General features: G+C 39.5%; 1 protein-coding gene across 50 annotated transcripts in view; it reads right to left on the reverse strand.

The window, feature by feature from the left end:
* ANK2 (ankyrin 2) overlaps positions 1-21200 on the reverse strand; it is a 684658-nt gene that overhangs the window by 20809 nt on the left and 642649 nt on the right. For 40 of the 50 annotated variants that reach the window (XM_043870793.1, XM_043870810.1, XM_043870785.1 and 37 more), the window contains 6 exons: positions 20959-21187; positions 20007-20132; positions 17666-17788; positions 15059-15091; positions 13124-13145; positions 2263-2337 (listed from right to left, as the gene is read on the reverse strand). In XM_043870793.1, coding sequence (XP_043726728.1) covers positions 2263-2337; positions 13124-13145; positions 15059-15091; positions 17666-17788; positions 20007-20132; positions 20959-21187 — 608 coding nt within the window. The remainder of the gene's footprint in view (positions 1-2262; positions 2338-13123; positions 13146-15058; positions 15092-17665; positions 17789-20006; positions 20133-20958; positions 21188-21200) is intronic. The other 10 variants (XM_043870813.1, XM_043870778.1, XM_043870811.1 and 7 more) reach the window with 1 other exon arrangement.

Here is a 21200-nt window from a genome sequence, read left to right on the forward strand (position 1 = left end):
TAGTGGAAAAAGTAAGTTTGAAACAATGATTATAAAATATGTAAATTCAGGCCCATTTAATTCCAAAATTGAGAAGAGACCATTAATACTGGCTTATACTCTTAACCAAGATAATGGAAAATAAATAAGTGAAAACAGTAGAAGGGACCATGTCTCACTTTTAATCATAATTAGGTAATTTTCAAATACTATAAATCCTGTTTCTGAGTACTTGGATAAATATTGGTTGCAGCTATATTATGGTGGCTGGATAAACTCTTTTTTATAACACTATGTCATATGAATAAAAGGTCTCGGAAGCATTAAGTGACCTAGGGAAGAAGCCACAAAGTTCTTATTGAAAGTCTATACCATTAACATTCTACATGGATGCTAATGTATTGAGGCGGGGGTGTGTGTGTGTAAATGAGGTGTCCTCTTTAGAGGGTAATTTGCTAACATCTCTCAAAATTAAAAATACACACACCCTTTACCCAGCAATTCCCCTTTCAGGGGTATGCCCCACAGTGTGCGCGTGCTCGGTTGTGTCTGACTCTGTGCGGCCCCATGGACTGTAGCCCGCCAGGCTTCTCTGTCCATGGAATTCTCCAGGCAAGAATATTGGAGTGGGTTGCCACTTCTTTCCCAGAGGATCTTCCCGGCCCGGGGATCAAACCCACACTTCTTGCATCTCCTGCATTAGCAAATGGACTCTTTACCTCTGAGCCACCAGAGAAGCCCGCCCATGCCCTACAGACACAGCCACAGAACTACCAGTGCTCAGAGACATTTACTGCCACCAACAAGAAACAACCTAGGTATCCATCAACAAAGGCCACTGATAAAATGGCCTCCTATACAGTGGGATTAAACATTTATTTAAAAGAATTACATAGATATTTCTATGCTGATGGATTATTAATGAGAAATACTGCTAATTACACAGCTTATTTTTTAAATAATAGGCATAGACGTGAGCACTGCAGATTTTGTCTGAATACACGAGAAAGTGTTAGCAGTTACCCTTGAGGAATGGAGCTCGAAGGTAAGATGTAGGTAAGTGTGAGGGACTTATTTACTTTGCATTTTATACCATTCCATATGATTTTAAGGTTTGAATTTTCACCAGCTATAATAGATATTGCATTTAACATACATATACATACATACTTAAAAGGCAAAATAAATAATTTGGAATGCTACCTATTTAATAAGTCAACTAGGGATATTTTGAGATCCTCCCTTCCTCTAAATTCCTCAATTAAATAAATATGATCAGTATTATTAAATTACTTTAAACTATTTCAGTCATTTTTTCTACATTATCAATTATCTTTGTTAAGAGTATTATGACTTCATACCAAATCTTTAAGAAACTAAAGGAGCTTAATATTAACTTTATAATGTTTTAATTACATAGTCTGCCAGTCTCCTCTGCCCATGGAATTCTCCAGGCCAGAATACTGGAGTGGGTAGCCATTTCCTTCTCCAGGATATCTTCCCAACCTAGGGATCAAATCCAGGTCTCCCACATTGCAGGTGGATTCTTTACTATCTGAACCACCAGGGAAGCCCTTAAAACTGTTTCAGTTAAGTAGTCACAAATGACATAAAAGTCAGACCAAAAAAAAAAACCAGGAAAAAGAAAAAAATTCTGACAATATTGTTTTAGTATGTTACATCATAAGAAAGATGAAAGGGTATACCTTTTAAATCCTGATTTGTAAATAAACCACATTGACTTCAGAATTCACTTTGCATCAAAAAATTATTTAACATATAATTTCTAAACAGAAACATTCCTATTTCTCAGAAAATTAGTGAACATCTCATTCATATGTATTTTAACTTCCATTTGAAGTTAAGTTTAGTACTATTCACAATGAAAATATCTGATACAAGGTATCTAAAACAAGAAACCCTGGTTGAATTTCAAATTAAACTCTATGACAACTGCGTCTAACAATGGTTTTGAAACACAGTAATCTCTCCAAAATTTAGATATCCAAAGGAGGGTGGTGGGAGTTGTTTTGTTCTCAGTCTAATGTTCTATTATTCAAAATCCCAGAGACAATAAGAGGCTGGCCCTGGTTCACACAGTGAGTTGATGCAGACCCTGGATTTTTGAGTTCACAGTTTATCACTGTTTACACTATTCTGTGTGGTCTTCCTCAAGGGGGAAAAAAAAAGACCTTTCTCATTGTTAACGACACTTGGCTGATGCAAACTATGTCACTCAAACCAAGCAGGTTTTGTTGAAGAAATGGGTCATATGCATTTTACCTGTCCAGCTGAAGCCAAGGTGATCTGCAATATATGCCAGCCTTTCCTCAATCCGTTCCTGCTCATCCTGTTGATCTACAGAAGGTCAAAAACAGAATGGCCAAAAGTTGTCCATGACAGGAGAGGAACCACAATACTGATCATCCAAAGAAAGATAGTCAATTGTCCAAATATTTGATTACATCACAAGTTAACTATTACATTTTAAATCATATTAAATTGTGTGTTTGCCTGATTTCTGGAATGGAATGGGGGAATACATTTAATAAAAATCATGAAAACCATCTGCTTCCATATCTCTTTAATCAAGACTAGTCATTGGACATATTTGCATAAGTTACTGATTTCTAGTAATCTTACGACTTTCCTCTTAAATTGTCTGAGAGGATACTGCCCACCCTAAGATACTCATCTTGCTCATCAAACAGCAGAAAAATCATAAATGGAACGGAGAAGTGGAGTAATTGGTTAGGACCTCCTATTATTGCCTGTGGTAGTATGAGATGAATTCCGAGTCACATAGCAAAAAATCACATCCAAGATTCAAAAGAGACCTAGATCACGGGTTGATCGGACCATCCCGGTTTTTTCCTGTATGGCCAGAAACAATGTTTTTCTTGGTCCTGGTGACCTTGGAAGAAGGAAGAATAAAATGTACATAATTGTATGTGTATATTATATTAGTACGTATATATGTCTTTTGGGCAAAGTTTCTGTCTGCTTACTACTAAGTAAACTCAGGTAATACTCCCACAGACAACAATTTTGCCTTTTATTTTTAACTTCCATTAATTGATGGGCAGCATTTTAGGTCATGGTATCATGCCATTTTTTATAATCCAAATTTAAGAATAATAGTCTTTATTGTAGAGATATTGGAAGACAAGAGGCTTCTTCTCAAAGCCATCTATGGTTTCCTTTTTTCATAATTCAAAGGGTCATCATCCCCTCACAGTCAACTTAAATCATGCAAAGTTTGAGTTTTCGTTGTCTGCTGCATTTAATCAGAGTCCATTCTCTATTCATCTGTCGCATAAATGAAAAGCATGCTTTTACCTTGTGATTGCTTAAAGTATTTACCATTGGTATCTGAAATCCAACCTTTCTAAATCAAAAACAAATCCACAACAATTAATATTTCATGATATGTGAAATCTTCTTGTGCAAACGGCTTTCTAATGATCATAAAATTGCGAAGTACTAATTATTTCAAAGTACACAAAGGTAAGAAGAGAAAGCGATGAATCCTCATAATAACAAAACCAAACCAAATAAATCCATGTGCTTAATTTGAGGCTAAGCCTGGAAAGTCAGAACAACAAAACTCAAAACTTGCATGGCCTCACGTGCAGCAGCTAGAGAAAAGGCAAGATCCTGGTTGCCTGCCGATCATGTTTATGTTTTCCATAAGCATTCTCGTTACTCAATCTTGAGATTGTTTCCACGGACAAGAGTATACAGAGAAAGCACAAAACACAAAGGGTTTACACAAACATAGTAACCACTACAGAAAGCTTAAAGGAAATGAGACACAAATCACCAAATAAAACAGACAAAAAAAACTATATCACATTTATGACATGCGTAGCACAGGGAATCTCAGCAGCTGGCAAATACCTTCAGCATTGTCATGGCCATTTTCATCAGGGATGCGTTCAATCAGAGTCTCAATGGACTCATCCCAAATGGGCCTTGTGTCAAAGATGTCCTCGGGAATTGAGTTCTCGGTCTCAACAGGTGGCAGATTTTCAATTACTGAAACTTCCAGGGCACTACTACTTTCATCATCTGAAACTAAATCTTGCTCCCTTTCTGACTGTGTAAGTCTATCCACTAACTTGGAAGCTTCATCACTAATCTCCTCAAAGAATTCTATGGAGTTCCTGTAAAGATCAAAGAAATGCTCCTTATTGTCTTTTGTGGGGCTTGTGGGCCCCCTGCAGGAAGATGCGGTGCTTTTGCTCTTTACTGGCAATCGGGATGCAAATATCTTTGGTCTTGTGGCCCCTTCCTCTGATTCTAACTCAAGCTCCTCTTCCTCACCTGTGCTTTCTATATCTGTCTCAATATAACTTCTCATTTTTACTGGACATTTGGTCTTCACGTCCAAACTGGCATCGGATTCAGATTTGCTTCTATCATCTGGTGTGCTGCTTGTCAAGTCCTGTCCCTGGGGACCATCTGTCTTCTTCAGAGGTGAGTCTAGATGTGAAGGTTGCTGCTCCACTCTTTGGGCAGGTGCTTTCACGGGGATTTTAGACTTTGGTTTTGCTTCATCTTCTTTACCTTCCTCATCCAGGCTGGGTGGTTTTGCTTCATCTTCTTTACCTTCCTCATCCAGGCTGGGTAGCGAATCTTCAGAAAGGGAACTCTCATATTCCGCCGATGGAGGTATTGAGGTTGAAGTGGGGATAGTCCTTACAGGGGTTTTGGATTTGCTCTCAGTAGAAGGCACATTCTCCATGGGTGCAGTAGGGATTTCAATGACTGATTTCTGTTCCTCTGGGGAGGAATCGGGAGAATCATCACCCCGATCTGAATATACAGACCTAGTGACTGTGGGAAAATCTAACTGAACTTGTACAACTTGTTCAGGGAAGTCAGGGCAAGTTGGCTGCTTCACACTGGACAGAGGAACAGAATCATCCATGTGCCTAGTGGGTAGGTCCTCAAGCCCTGTAGAAGGAGCCTCTTTCATGGATGTTTCTATGGAGGCTGAAATGTCTATTTGGGAGCTAAGTGGGGTATCTGAAGTGTGTATTTCTTCTACCTCCTCACTCAGGTCATCTGGGAGTAACTCTGCTTCATCATCCACTGTTTCTTTTGATTCTGAGAGTGTTAATGACTCAGCTGATATCTCCACCTGTGGGGGCTCAGAACCTGTACCCTCTTCTTTCATGTCTTGTGAGAGAGTCTCTTCCCTGGATTCTTGCCCAATTTGGAAAAAGTGAAAGCTTTCATCAGCATAGGACCTTTTGGTCATATCAATGGCACCACTTCGGGTCATCTCAAACAATTTTCCTTCCTGAAAGAGAAATGGATTTTGCTCACTGGTTGGGGTCCCCTCTTCAGTTGGGGTCCTAGCAGGAGTGGTGTCAGGGGTGGTACCCTGCGATTGTCTGTCTACCATCAAACCAAATATCTTCTGTTCTTCCTCTTTCACCCGAGCCTCAAAGGCTTCGTCATCCTCACGAATTTCACTCCAGGAATCAGAATCCACATCAGTTTTTGTGATGATGACTTTGCTTATTTGTTCACCAACAACTGTTGATGTTTTTGGTGCAGTTGGCTCCATAGATGAGGAGGCTCCATCTGACTGTGTTTCCTGCAAGGTACTCTCTTGTTTGGATCCTACTTCCAAGACCTGGTCCTCAAAATTAGATTCTTTACTTGAAACAGTTTCATCAGAGGAGCTTGTCTCTACTATGGCTTCAACAGAGGATGTGATGGTAACAGAACACTCTTCAGAAGAATGAAAACTTGTGTGTCTTGTATCTGTTTGGGTTTTGCTTTCTTCACCAGAGAAAAAAGATTGAGAAGGAACATTTTCATAAGGGCTTATGATTTGAGGATCATAGATTTCATCAGTCTCTGTTAGGTCTGACACTGGAACATCCAAGGATGATCTATCAGTTTGAGTAGTAATGAGTGAATCTTGAGTGGAACAGTCCTCTGGTAAGCTCTCAAAAGCTTGGTCAGTTTTTGTGACCTCCATTTCTGTAGCAGAATCTGTAGAGACCATGTCTTCATCTAATCCTTTTGCTTCAGATGCTGGACAGAGAGGTAAAGAGGAGAAAGATGAAGAGCTTTCACTGGGGGGATCGGCTTGTGGAGATTCGACTCCAGGAACATCAAGCTCCTCTTCTAGGTCTTTCACACCAGTGTCTTGGAGAGCTAGTGATTCCTTATGGATAACTAGCTGCTCACTGACATCGTCACTAGGGGAACTTCGGGGACCCGAAGAGACAGGAGCGGCTGAGTTGCTAGAACTCCCAATCTCACACCCAAGGCTATCACAAAGTTTTGGCTGATAAGTATCTCCATTCAGATCATCATAAGATATCTCTGGCCCATCAGTGGCAGGAGCATGACTGTCTTCAGGTAAGCAAGATTTATCATCTTTTTCTTCTTCTGATTTATCTGAATCTTCCTGAGCATCTTCATTCATCTTAAAAGTGTATTGTTTGGAAACGATAGGCTGGAATTGTATTTCTTCAGGACTGGAATTTGAGTCTATGCTGGATGGAAGTGGGGAAGGAGGCTGCACGCGAATAACTGGCTCTGCCAAGAGGCCCGAGTCAGCACCTTTCTTCAGCTGTGTCAACTCAGGTTCACTTTCTGAGGAGGAAGAAGTCTTCCTGCCCTCTGTTGTCACTACCACGGGAGCATCACTTTCATCCTCCACACTTTCTGTGTGTTTTGGTTCGTCCGTGTCTGCTGAACAGTCGACATCTGCATCAGAGGATGAAGATTCCTCCTGCTTGGGTTCCCTTTTGTAGTCCCTTTTCTGCTTTGCCTCTTGCTCAAGTTCATCAAACGTTTTGACTTTGGTCACCATTTTAAACATTTCCTCTTCCGGCGTGAACCTCTTTTTCTCCCCATTTTCTGAGTCGTCCTCCTCCGCACATTCAGGAATCACAGCCGGTTTTGGGGTGCCTGTGTCTGTGGTTTTGGGCGTGACCTCATAGCTAACTTCTTCAGAGCTGGGGGTGTCTGGGGAAAGGGGGCTCTTGCCCGAGCTCTCCATGAGTGACGTCTGCTCGAGGCTGTCATCCTCGGCACTGCCGTCGGGGTCTCGGAGCAGCCGGGACCGCACAGAGGCCACTTCCGTGAAGAGCTCGGTCTTGGCAGCAGCTGAAGGAAGAGGAAAGTGACTTGGGAGGATTCCAGCCTTCATCTTTGGTTCAACAGGGCTGCTTTCAAGAGAGTCACGGCAAGGGGATTCCTTCAGAGGACTCGGTTCCAGAGAATCGGGAGTTTTGTGTGAGGAGTTATCTTCCAGCACAGGGCTGGCCTCCAGGGAGTCTTTGTGGCTCACAGCGAAGGATTCATCAGCCCCGGGGCTGAAAACCTCACTCTCGCGGCTAGGGAGTGCAAGTTCTAACCCTTGGGGACTTCTAATGGCTGCCTGGGGCTTTGATTCAGTCCCTGAGCCTGCCTTTACAGCAGCCTCGGACAACTGCGAGGCCTCTGCCTCCTCTGAGGGCTTGGTGGCTGTGGATTCCTGAGCTTTGGTGTCAGTTTGCGTCTCATGGGCTGGACTAATGTGTGCAAGTGGACCTTCGTCACAGGTCACTACCTCAGTCAGCCCTTCAGGTGTTTCTTTTGCTAATGATACACTTTGACCGCCAAGGCTGTCACCTTCTTGTGGGGGGCACATGTCTTTGGAAGGGTCTGGGGTGGCCTCTGTCAGCTGACACTCAGCAGAGGACTCTGCGGCCTCGGTGACTGCAGCACCTTGCCCTTCAGAACCGTCGGCAACATCTTTGGTTGAGGGATGTCCTTTTTCGGAATGACTTTCTGGTGGTGGTTCTAACTGGGTAGCTTCACGTGTTTCCCCAATCTGCTCCTCACTTTTCTTTGGCGAGAAGGCAAGGCTCTCTGGGCTTGTCTCGGGGGTCTCGGCTAGGCCCTCATGCTTATAGCTTTCCTCTGAACTAATCTGAGGGGTCCCTTCCATCAGGCTGCCACACGGAGAATCGGCCACCCCTTCGGGCTTCAGGCTCTCAGAACTGCCATGTAAAGCGCCACTCTGCAAAGACAGGGCTGGGAGGAACTCATCTTTCATGTAATCTAGTGGAAATGTTGTGTTGAAAGGACTAGTGAGCACTTGGTCTAAGTGAAGCTGTGCCTTCTCAGGCTCCTCACTCATACGGAACTGCTGGTATTTATCATTGTCTTCCAGTTCTTGCTTAATGACGTCAGAAAAGTCAGTGGAGGTTTTCCGGTCTGGGCTGATCTGGAGATCCATGTCTCCCTGGTCGTCAGCCAGCTTTTCTTTGGGGACTTCGCTATCTTTATGGCTTTCTTCTTCAGGCACTGGCTGAACAGGTTCGGGTGTTCTGTGGTTGAGAGATTTCTCCTTTTCTCCAGCCCCATCTTCTCTCTTAAACCCTGTGGAGGAAGCACGGACTGCTCTTCTGGGCTCTGAGAGTCCTGTGACCAGGAACCTCTGGCCTCGTTTGATTGTCTGACTCTCCATTTTCTGCGTTTCTCTTGGGGTTACTGTCGGTCCCTTTTCCTTTTCTAGCCGACCTCTGCCTTTTTCTTGTGGCTGTTTTTGTTTTGCAGATTTGTGCTCAAAGAGTCCGGTCTTATGTTTCGATGGGTCCTGACCTGACTGGAAAGCTTTCATCAGCTCCCGAACAGACATGGTCTCCTCGATTCTTTCTGTTTTTGAGGTGGGGGAGACAGGTGGTTGTTTGTCTGTTTTCCCAGAAGGTGACACTGGCAGGTGCTTCTCAGTCTTCCCGGAGCTTGAGACGGGAGAATGCTTTTCCATCCTTCCCGCGGGTGACACCGGCAAGCGTTTCTCTGTTCTGCCAGGAGATACTGGCGGATGTTTCTCGATTCTCCCAGAGGGAGATCCAGGGGGGCGTTTGTCTGTCTTACCTGACGGCGAAACAGGTGGGTGTCTTTCTGTTTTTGCAGAAGAGGACACCGGGGGGTGTCTTTCGGTTTTGGTCGAGGGTGACACGGGTGAGGGTTTGTCGGTTTTACTTGAGGATGACACGGGTGAGTGCCTTTCCGTCTTCGCGGAGGGTGACACCGGTGAGTGTCTTTCCGTCTTCGCGGAGGGCGACACGGGTGAGTGCTTCTCGTTCTTACCCGACGGTGATAGCGGAGGGTGCCTTTCTGTTTTGGCAGAGGAGGAAAGAGAAGGGTGTCTCTCTGTTCTAGAGGCGGCGGATGCTGGCGCGTGCCTCTCTGACTTCAGAGAGGGGGATGCAGCCAAATGTGTCCTTTGGGTTATCTTTTTTGGCACATCCTCTTTGCCTTTGACTCTGACAGGCAGCTTGCTTCGACCTTTCTGCTCATCTTCCACTCGTTTCTGAAGGGCCTTCACCTTGTCCTTTATGGAACCAATGGGCGTTTCCTCGATCAAAGGTGACGTAGCTTTGACGGCGGGAGGAGGCTCGGGGGCTGAGCCTGTGTCTTCATCTAATGACTCTTCTGAACTACCTTTTTTAACTTCTGTTTTTTCTGCACTAGCTGGTGAACCATCCTCTTTCTGCTTCTGTTTCTCCTTTAATTTCCTTCTCACTGGCTTCTTTATCCCCAGGCTTGGTTTGGGCTGTTTCTGGGCACTCTGTGTCTCCTCTGAGGGTGCATCTTTGCCTTCGCTTTCTGAGCGCCTGCGGGGACCCTGAGCCTCACGCTTCTCCCCCACCATACCTCGCTCCCTCTGGGGCTGCTCTTCGTGAGGAGGCACGTAGGAATTTAGATCCTCAGTAAGGTAGTTCACTAGCCCCGTTGAGTCTTTCTCTACTTCTGCTTTGGTCTCTCTCTCTAGTCTAACCTCTACACATGGGTGTTCGGTGATCTCTGAAGATGCTTTCCGCTTAGCCTCCTCTATCTCCTCCTCACTGACAATGACCCACTCCTCTTCCACTAACTCTCTCTCTGGCTGAGACCTCGGCACACTGCCTTCATCTCCTGTGCAGGTTCCGCTTCTCAGGATTTCGTTCACCTTCTCTAAGTCCTCTTTAACTCTTTCAACAATTTCAAAAGGCTCCCCTGGCTCTTCCTCGGCAGCCTTCACCAGCTCCTTCACTTTGATGGAACCTGCCCTATCAGATCCATCTGTGGTCAAGATGGCGGTCATTTTGATCAAATCTTGTTTCATCTCAGAAACTTCAGAGAGCAAGTCCGGACTTGCCAGGACAGGAACTTCATTAACGAGGTGACTTTTCAGGACAGATGTTTCTGTAGATTCTGTCTCATCATCTTTGATGTGAATGGAAAAACATCGAAAGTAAAATGGAAATCAAAAAAGATATTGGCAAATGTAATCAGGACTGAAACGACACAGTGTCTTTTCCTGTCGTGGCGGGAGGGACAACAAAATGGGCTGGGAATGGTGGATCCACAAGGTCTCAGGATACAAAAGCAAAGCAAGGCTAACGGAAAAAAAAACTGAAAAGGAAAAATGAGCAGGAAATAACTTGCTTAATTTTCTCACTTGTAGCACATCCACACATATAACAAAGCTTTAACAAATAATCAAGACACACACAATCACAAAACAAAGAACGAACGCAGTGAAATTACACAGATATCTCAAGATTGTTCAGATGTTACAGATCAATGTCGAAAAAAAATGAATATGGGAAAAAAAGGAAAAAAGCATTAGAAATCGCAGATAGTTGATTTCCTCTAGGAGAAAGCCAGTAGTAGCAAACTCAGAATACTTCCTAATGCTGTATATACATTATTTAATCATAGAAAAATCTGGAACGCAGCATGTTTAGTTCTGCCAATATACAATGACTATATAAAATATATCTGAATCAGCTGCAAACCGGCATTTCATCTAAGGGAAATTCACACCTAACAATGAAACAAACAGTCTTGTGCTGAGAGGCATGGTCCTTTCCTTGGAGCAACCTCCTTGCTTAGACACGTAATGGACAGACCAAGGAGGGAAAGAAAGGAAAGGAGAGAAAAACAACAAAAACGATTGTGATCAAACTTATATGTGAGTCCAGAGTTAAAATGTGATGCATGGCAACCCAAATCAGAGACAGTCACACGGGACACACGCACAGTTTATGTAAGCCAAGTTATTTCCATGCAAAGCAAAGGTGGACTAAAACTGGTGGGAGAGGCAGCCTTGCTGAAATGCACGGGCAGGAGGATGGTGAGAAATTAGAACAAATGTGGAAAACGTTACTATGGTGAAGCATATTTATTTGCCTAAAAGTCCATACACAAGATGCTCAATGCAGTATGTCTGAGGCATGGGTAGTAGGTACCTGCATCCATTAAAGCAAGGAGGAAAACTCAAACTCTTTTAGGATTTACTCATGAAAAGACCTTAGTTCAAAAAGTCCTTTCAACAGAGCCCTTCTTTGGAGGTTATTTCATACCTGGATGAAGATTATTTTAGGATTGTTTTTACACTAAAAGAAAGCAAAACATGGGACTTCCCTGGCAGTTCAGTGGTTAAGAGCTTCCACTACAGGGGATAAACATTTGATCCCTGGTCGGGGAACTAAGATCCCACATGCTGCACAGTGTAGCCCCCTCAAAGGGAAGCCAAATGTAAGCCTATATTTGAAAATTTTTAAACAGTCACAATACCTTGTGATTCATTCAGGAGGATTAATGGCACTATATCAATAGAGTAACCTTTTTTTTTTTTAATGATTGAGCCAGATGGATGAATTTTTAATTCCTATAAGCTTGTATCTAAGGAATAAAGGGTCATTTAAATAAACATATTAGTACCAAAGAAAAAAGTGGAATAATAAATCTCTTTATAAAAAGGAATTAATGAAAGCAATAATAATGTAAAATTTTTTATAAACATAGTGCCTTCTCTTGAGAGAATCAATATTTGTTGAGATATACTCTGTGAAATGTGTATATAAGGATATATTTAACTTATATTAATACAGATTTGTTCAGATATAAAACAATGAAAACATCCAGAATTTTAAATATGCTAGTCCTAAACAATGATTTATAGTGGGGAGTAATAGTGGTTAATAATGGCAACTAGCTTGTATCTTACATCATGATCTTAACCCTCATATTTAAGAGGGTAAGGAGACTCTTAACTAATTATTTAAAAAACTTACACAGTAAATTACACTGTGCTAGGTAGGACTTCAAGAAAGCAGGGGAAAGTCCAAAGATTACTGCATTGGGCCTAAAGACCATATTAAACATACTTCTAAGTTTTCTCCTTTAGTGAATAGCACTGTGAAATACAGTGAATCAAAATAAATCTTAAGATGAATAAACATTAAAAATCAGATTTTTTTTTCTAAAGCATTTGGGGCATAAGAGTAAGAAAGAATCCTGAAAAACTCAACTTCTTCCACACAAGAACGTAGTCATCAGAAACAAGCCAACAAACTGAAAATCTAACTGAATGTTACAAACCTAAAATGAGCTCTAACATAGCTCTTTCAATGTCTATAAAAACCAGTTCTTTCTGTACTATATTATGTTTAGGCTTTGCATCATTATTTAAAATTAGCCCTATTATGACTTATGACATACTGTTATGATTAGTAATTTCATCCAGGAGGTTTTCATTTTTGCTTTTCCTGGTTCTTACTTTTTCAGAACACTTTTACAAAAGTCTGTTAGACCTCAGCCCTAGAGAAGTCAGTTACACTTCACCACAGTAAGAGGTGCAAGGGGTGGGGGGGTGAGGGGCGCGTTAGCTTTAGCTGAGAACTATTAAGACAGTATCACTTTTGCAGGTGTGGCCTATATAAGTCATGAGCTCTCTACCGATGTCAGGGTTGCTTGATATAAAAAGTGATACTGTCACATCAGAGCTTAAAAAAATGAGATGACAATGTTATGCTAACAAATGGACAAAAACGTTAGGGTGAGTTTCTAAACAAGCATAACAGCAAAAAGCAGGGTTAACAGGGATCCAAAAGAAAGTGAATGCTTAGATGAATAATCATTGCATTTTACTGATAATTTGCTCACAAATTAGATATATTCATAATTTAACTGGCCAAGCTGCTTTTCCAAAAATATATTAATGATTAATAAGGATAATATAAAAATATAATTATTATAGTGGTTAGTAATGGCAACTAGCTTGCATCTTAATTCATGCTTTTCTTTATTGTAGCCAGCTTTCAAACAAACTCAGTTTTATTTGAAATCTTACTTTTTTCTGATGTCATATCGATCTGAAAGAAAAGATATATAAATTGAATGGTTACAAATAGTGTTGTGTCCCACACCCCCGATTTACACAATAAACTCTATCATAATTATAAACATGGGAGACACCATAAGTTATAGGAAGGTCAGAGTAATTTGCTACAGTTTTTCCCAAGAGTGTCTTTGATTCTTATCCTAACTTTGGAAAAAATAAATCTGCTCTCTAGACACTATGGGTACAAAGTCCTTTCCAACATGTTTCTTTGGGAAGATATGACTTAGAGGTGTTTGATGTTAAAAATATGCATTAGGGAAAAGGGCCAGGAAAAAAAAAGTGAAGTAGGAATAAAACAGTAAGTGTCAATTTAGTTGAAAAAAAGCAAAGAACATGCCAGGGTGATATGTTCTATAGAAACAGTTTCATTATTGGTTACAAGACAGAATTCCAAATCCCCAAAATAACACAAACTAGATGTATTGCACTGAATAGTTCCTGAAAATATTCAACAGGAAAATCGTAAGCCTAATAGAAAAACTCATTTGGATATAATAGCAAAGCTGGTTTCATAATTTTGTTGCTCTTTCAACAAGGTATGTAGGTACCATTTTGACCAGCCTGGGGATCGAGTCATCAACTACAGAAGGGAAACTGAATATGTGAGACAAAGAGTGACTGTAACTTGAAGGTAAGAATGGCTTCAGTCTTGTAAGTTTATTGTGCATCTGGCCATACACGGTAGGACAATGAGTCTATAATCACCCCTCTCATCCTGCTCCACGGCTGGTATGAATAAAGAAGGGAATTGAAGGGTAGTCTCTGAACTGATAAAGGCCTTAAATTTTAAGCTAGTGAGCACAAGGGTATTTATTACGTTTTTCTTCATAGCTTTGTATTTCAAATCCATCAGAATAACATTAAAAAAGAAAACTGATATATTTGAAAACATTTATGTGAAACAAATAACAATTCCATTTGTCTGTCTTAGAGATATGAAGCAATATGTTAATTAAGTATAAGAACTTTTTCAATAATTTCTTTCATTTCTATAATGCTTAGGCAGTTTCAGATCTTTATTAGGAAAACAAACACATACCTTCTTTGACTATCAAAGCAGGTATAATTCAAATGGCTATTTATTCAAGGTAACCTCTCTAAGACTCATTTTTTTCATCTGTCATATAGCACCTATGGTATGACAATATACATCTTTTAGCATGATTGTGAGATCACTATTGATGGGGTATGTGGAATACTTAATAAAATGTTTACCTTAAAGGAAGTGCTAATTATTAGTAGAGTTCTGCATTACAATATTAGTATAGTAAAAGGGATGAACTATATGCTCCTTTTGATTTCAGTGGTTCTCAAACTTTTTGTTCTTGAGACTCCCTTTATACTCCTAAAAAAGTACTGGTGAGTCTGAAGAATTTTTGCTTATGTTTAACATATATAAATATCTATCTGCATTACAAATGAAAGCTGAGAAAATACAAGAACCCAAGTGTAAACAGGCACACATTCCATAGTGTCAGGGTGGTAATGTCATCATATGCAGCGCAGCCTCTGGAACACTTCTGTGCAGCTTGTGAGGATATGGGGGCTAAAAGGGAAATGATGACTCAGTACTAAGGAAATAGTTTTCTCTTCCCAGCATCTCCTGACCAACCTTTTGAGAACCACTGAGATTGTGGTTTAGTTTTCAGTAGTTGGTAGAGAAATCTGTATTACTGCACAGATAGGTAATAATTTATAGAGAAGTTTTACTGTCCTATGAAATCAGTCCATAACATGAGAAAACAGGCTCAAGGAGGTTAAGTAAAATCGTGACCCTTCAATTACTAAAAACAACTGTATAACCCTTCTCTGTTAATCATGTGCTCTTATCAGTGGTTATAGCAATGACACAGCCATTAACAAGCGACAATGCCATATAATTACCTCTTCCTCCTGTTCTTGATCTGACTCTGATTCCTGGCCACCCCAAGATGCCATGCAAGATGGAGAAAGAGAGCAGGAAGAGTAAGAGAGTATTTAGAAGAAAAGACAAGACTAAATACCCTGACAACAAACATCAACAGGCAAGCATACAGTTAGCATTTGCATATGTTTTCTTACTAACAGTTTACAGAAGACAAGCACAAAAATTAAAGAAGATTGATTTAAATGCAAACATCTGTAGATTCAAGAGACAAAAGAAAGAACCAAAATTATAAATATACTAATCCATTAGGCAAAAGAACTAATATTATAAATGTACTCATTTCAGATGTAGGTTACCAGCAGCCACAAAGTGTGACATTTCATGGATTTGATGGCATATGTCTACAGAAATGGTGATGATAATATCTCAGCATAATATCTTGATGCTTTTGAACTGTGTTGTTGGAGAAGACTCTTGAGAGTCCTTGGACAGCAAGGAGATCCAACCAGTCCATCCTAAAGGAAATCAGTCCTGAATATTCATTGGAAGGACTGATGCTGAAGCTGAAACTCCAATACTTTGGCCACCTGATGCGAAGAACGGACTCATTGGAAAAGACCCTGATGCTGGGAAAGATTGAAGGCAGGAGGAGAAGGGGATGACAGAGGATGAGATGGTTGGATGGCATCACCAACCCAATGGACATGAGTTTGAGTAAGCTCTGGGAGTTGGTGATGGACAGGGAAGCCTGGTGTGCTGCAGTCCATGGGGTCGCAAAGAGTTGGACATGACTGAGAGACTGAACTGGCTGAACTGAATATCTCAGCCATTACAGATATTGGTTAAACATGGTAAAAGCCACAAAGGAACATGCAGTGAAGATATTTTCAATACACAGGCAATACTTAGGGGTTCTCTTGTAATAAAGAGCTACTCTGTTCTAACCTATATCTAAACTCTACCATGTTTGTCAATTTTTTCTTTTTGTTTTAGTTACTAATTGGAGAGCTGTCCTGGACCATCATTGAATTAATAACTGTGCCTGATATATCTTGATTTAGATACAAGAAGAAATAATGAACTAAATGCTTTCTTTTATAGCATACTGAAAGCTCATTTGAATCAGAGACAAAGCTCATTCATCTCTGCACATCACTCAGATGGATTGCCCCAGAATTTACATATTTCTCTGTGGTTCTTATCTGGCTTTCTGCTTCAGTGATTCAAAAGTGACCAGCACCACAACCCCCAAAGTACATTCTTTACCATTGGAATGCTATTAGATAACAGTTATTTGTGTGCATATGCCTACTTATGTATTCTAATTCTTGTAATAACATGTAAATTTACATATGCAGATTCTGGTATTTAATTTCATTTTTCATCATTAAATAAGAATTTAGTGTTAAATATGATGCTACATGGTTTTCTCTATGTGAACAATTTCTAATTTGTAAGAATAATTAATCATGAAAAATGGTGAAAGAAAATAAACAGAAAATGTTCTGTTTCGTGGAGTTAAGATTTAGGCTTTTAAATGTTTCTACCTCTCCTCCTGGGCTTCCCTTGTGGCTCAGCAGATAAAGAATCCGCCTGCAATGAGGGAGACCTGGGTTCTATCCCTGGGTTGGGAAGATCCCCTGGAGAAGGGAAAGGCTACCCACTTCAGTATTCTGGCCTGCAGAATTCCATGGACTGTACAGTCCATGGGGTCGCAAAGAGTCAGACAAGACTGAGTGACTTTCACTTTCACTTTTCACCTCTCCTCCAAGTCTCACCTGCCAGTATCCCAGGTCTCAACCTCTAAAATAAACTCTGACAACTTGCTATAACCTTCTATAAATTGCCACATGGGAACTTTCCATTAAAAAGGAATACTGGTCAAAATTTTTCAAAAAATAAAAAAAGCTCTTCCCAACATTTAATCCATTCTCTTGTCTTCTTTGATTTGATCAGAATAATCAAGGAATTCTGTAAAGAGGAGAGGTTTGAATAGAAAGAAAAACCTCTAGTAGATTTGGGTCAAGTATTAATTTTCCTTTCAACAATGTTTCAAATCTATTCCTATAACATGTGAGTATTTTGTATACTAATCATGTTAAAATAGTTGAAAAATGAATTTGATGCTCCCCAAATAGTATAGGTTACAAAACGAACACATAATTATTTTAGCAACAAGGTAAAATATCCTGAAGTTGCTCTGAATTTCATAATACATAATCCACCTGTGAACTGGTAGTAAACAGAAATGAATAAACTGATAATGTTTTGGCGGGGCTGAAAGCACTACTAGCATGGTGCCAGGAGGGCACATAAAAACAATAAGGAAGGCAAAGTGAATTATTTTATGTTCAAAATCAGTCCAAAAGGTTACATCTTAGATCGAAATTTTCTCTTACATATCCAATACATACTTATAGAAACTCTTCCATCAAAGTGAATTTAATGCAAAATGAGGCAGAGCTACTTTTTCCCTTACTTAAAAGGAAAATCACAAATTGGACAGGGTATCAAAAATGACTATTATACACGGTTGCATTCAGTGTCTTTACTTGTATCTATTCTAAAGGATTTGAAAATCAAATCCTCTACAGCCTGAATTGCACTATAGCAGATTATAATACCTTCGTATAAATTGGCAGGGTGATGTTTAAGTTGCAAATAGCTTGGTGCACCAGGCCTCTCGTAGATTTTGGCTCTTTCATAAATGATAGTCGTCCGCAAGGTTCCTGAGTTGTATCACGTACCTTAAACAAGAAAGGCATACATGCTTCACTCACATGTGACACACACTGTTTACTTTAGTGAGACGACACTCAAAAGAACCAGAGAAAAGTAAAATTCACTTGCTAACACTGAGTGATGATTTGGAAGTGTTCCTTTTCCCCTTTCCTATTATCATTTAGAATGATTAAAAAAATCATTCAGCTTTTAAAAAATTGTGGTAAAGTATACATAACATAAAACTGACCATTCCCAAAAAAAAGAACGTAAAAAAAAAAAACAAAAAAAAAAAACCTGACCATTCCCACTTATATTCTTACCACTATTATGCATACAACTCAGTGGCATGAAGCTCATTCGCAAAGTTATCTGATTATCACTACTGTGCAAAATTTCCCATCATCCCAAACAGCAACGTTTTACCATTAAACAATAACTCCCCATTCTCCTCTCCCTCCAGCACCCAGTAGCCTCTACTTAACTTTCTGTCCCTATAAATTTGCTTCTTCTAGGTACCTTGTATAGACAGAGTTATACAATCTTTGTTCGTTTGTATCTGTTATTTCAGGTTGCATAATACTATCAAGATTCAATCACATCGCAATATATACCAGAATTTCATTTTTTTTAAAGTTGTGTTAAATTGTACATAAAACATCATTTTAATCATTTTTACATGTATAGTTTAGTAGCATTAAGTACATACACATTGTGTACAATCATTACAGCCATTCATCTTCAGAATGTTTTCACCTTCACAGACTGAAACTGTTTCCATAAAACAATAATTTTCCATCCCTTCCTTCCTCCATACCCTGGTACCCACTATTCTATTTTCTGACTAGTTGGCGACTCTAGGTATCTCATATAAGAGGGAACATACAATATTTGTCTCTTGGTGTCTGGCTAATTTTACTCATTTTAAGGCTGAATAATATTACATTATATGCATATATCACATTTTGTATATCCATTCATCTGTTGATGGATATTTGGAATATTTTCACTTCTTGACTATTGGGAATAATGCTGCTATGAACACTGCAAGTAACTGGTTGAGTCCCTGCTTTTAATTTTTGGGGAAGTGCTGGATGATATGCTAATTCTATGTTTTAACTTTTTGAGGAACTGTCATACTATTTTCCACAGTATGGAATGGCTACACTATTTTACATTCCTTCCAGCAATGCATCAGGGTCCCCATTTCTCCATATCCTCACCAATATTTGCTATATTTTTTGTTTTGTTGTGTTTTTGATAATAGCCATCCTAATGAACATTAAGTGGTATCTCATAGTGGTTTGAATTTGAATTTCTATGCTGTTAAACATCTTTTTATGTGCTCATTGGCCATTTGTGCAACTTCTTTAGAGAAATGTTTAAGTCATTTTCCTATTTTTGTATTTGGTGTCTATAGGATAACTTTTGCCCACTAACAATATCAAATATTAGCATAATTACATAGCTGTTTATGGTAAATGGATCCACTACTCCTTAGAAGAACCTATCTTTAATCAGGCAAACCACTGAACCAGAAATGGCACAATGAAGGCCTTCAGTAGAGATCTTGAGAAAACAGACATTAAAACTTAAATAGAATTATTATTTCCTTTTATTTCATGAATCTCTCCCTCATACTCATTTTTGTTCTCTTCAGAACTGGTATCTGAAATGCAACTTGCATATGTTACTGACAAATTCCTAACCCAGATTAATATTCCTAAACAGGGACAACAAATTCATGGTACACTGAAGTGTCTCCACAAATGTTTGTTGAATGAATTTATGAAAGTATATCCAGTCTATTGCTCTATCTGGGATAATCTCTTGATAGATTAACTGGGTCTTTTAAGAGCTTTTACTACAAAAATTTGTCACTAAGAACTCTTTTTGGTCTCCACATTTGTGAAGTTCATATATTAAAAAAAATTTAAGCACAAATATTTAAAAGAAATAATAGTCAAAAAAATAAAGAGAGGCTTCTCTTAAAATTTGGAAAAGAATGACCAGTTTTCCTAATTAATCAGTTGGCGATGTGTCCCTCATTCTTGGCCTATAACTAAAAATCAAGGTTGAATCTGAAATTTTAAAAAATAGTTTTTAGGAGTTTAAAATTTTATAGAAATATTTTTAAAAAATCATTAGAAATGATTGAAAAGCAAATATTCTCTTCTACCAAAGGAAGTCAAAGCCTTTCTTGATGCTGAATAAAATGCATACCAAATTCTATGTATATATTACCTTGACAAAGAGAGGAAGTCTGTTTTCTTTGAAGGCAAAAAAACTGAATATATGATGTTGGCCACTCTTGGTTAATGGCACCAGGTTGCCAAAACAATCAACGTAGATGGGTTTTCCTTCTAGGACCTGATGAAAATAGAGAAAAACAAAAAGAATACAATAGCTGAAATTATTACATTACTGGAACAATATCCAGGGTTTTGTTACACTACTTTTTCTTGTTTCTTAATTTTCCATCAGTGTGGACCTTTGATATTGAATTCAAGTAACCCAATTTATTGTGATGTCAAAAACAAATATAAATTTATGATTTAAAGACATATTGATTTGGGAAAATAACACAGTACAGGGTTAGACCTGAGTATAGTACGATTAAATGCCCCTGTGCATTTGAAGATTCCTGTTACTAGTAAGAGGGAGTGCTGGTACATGCTTGTCACAGATAAGACAAAATGTCAGTCAGAATTTAAAGATTATTGTATGCACATTTTAAGAATTTTAATGTTTATGAATAATGTATAATTTTTCCCTTAAAAATCTTTAAAAGAGTCCTTTTATCCCTAATGAATGGGCCCAAACTGGCTAAAAATGGCACATTTTAGACACTGGCCTTCTAGCTGATCAAGATGTTGACTGGTCTGTTTTTGATGGCGTTATTTATTAGATGGGCTTCCCTGGTGGCTCAGCATTAAGAACCCATCGGCCAAAGCAGGAGATGCAGGTTCAGTCCCTGGGTTGGGAAGATCCCTTGGAAGAGGAAATGACTACCCACTCCAGTATTCTTGCCTGGAAAATCCCATGGGCAGAGGAGCCTGGACAGCTATAGTTCATGGGATCGCAAAGAGTTGGACATGACTGAGCGACTGAATAACATTTATTAAATACTATTTTAAGTATATTAAAAGAGGTATAAACAACATACTAACATAAATTGGTTTTTCAAACACAGTACCTCCACGTCCCTGCTTCTGGCCACCTCAGCAAAGTTTTCTTGTTGTTCCAGGGTCTTATCCACTTTATCATCAGTCATGCAGAAACACCTCAACCTGGCTTCAATGGGGTCATGTGATTTGGCAAACACTACAAATTTGGCCATATATGGTACACAGATAATTTCTCTATACACTTGTGATGCAAAGGTAACAGATTCCTGAATTTGTCGACAATCAATCAGCCAGAACCTATAAAATAAAA

This window comes from Cervus elaphus, chromosome 17 (assembly GCF_910594005.1).
Source record: "Cervus elaphus chromosome 17, mCerEla1.1, whole genome shotgun sequence".
Lineage (NCBI taxonomy): Eukaryota > Metazoa > Chordata > Mammalia > Artiodactyla > Cervidae > Cervus > Cervus elaphus.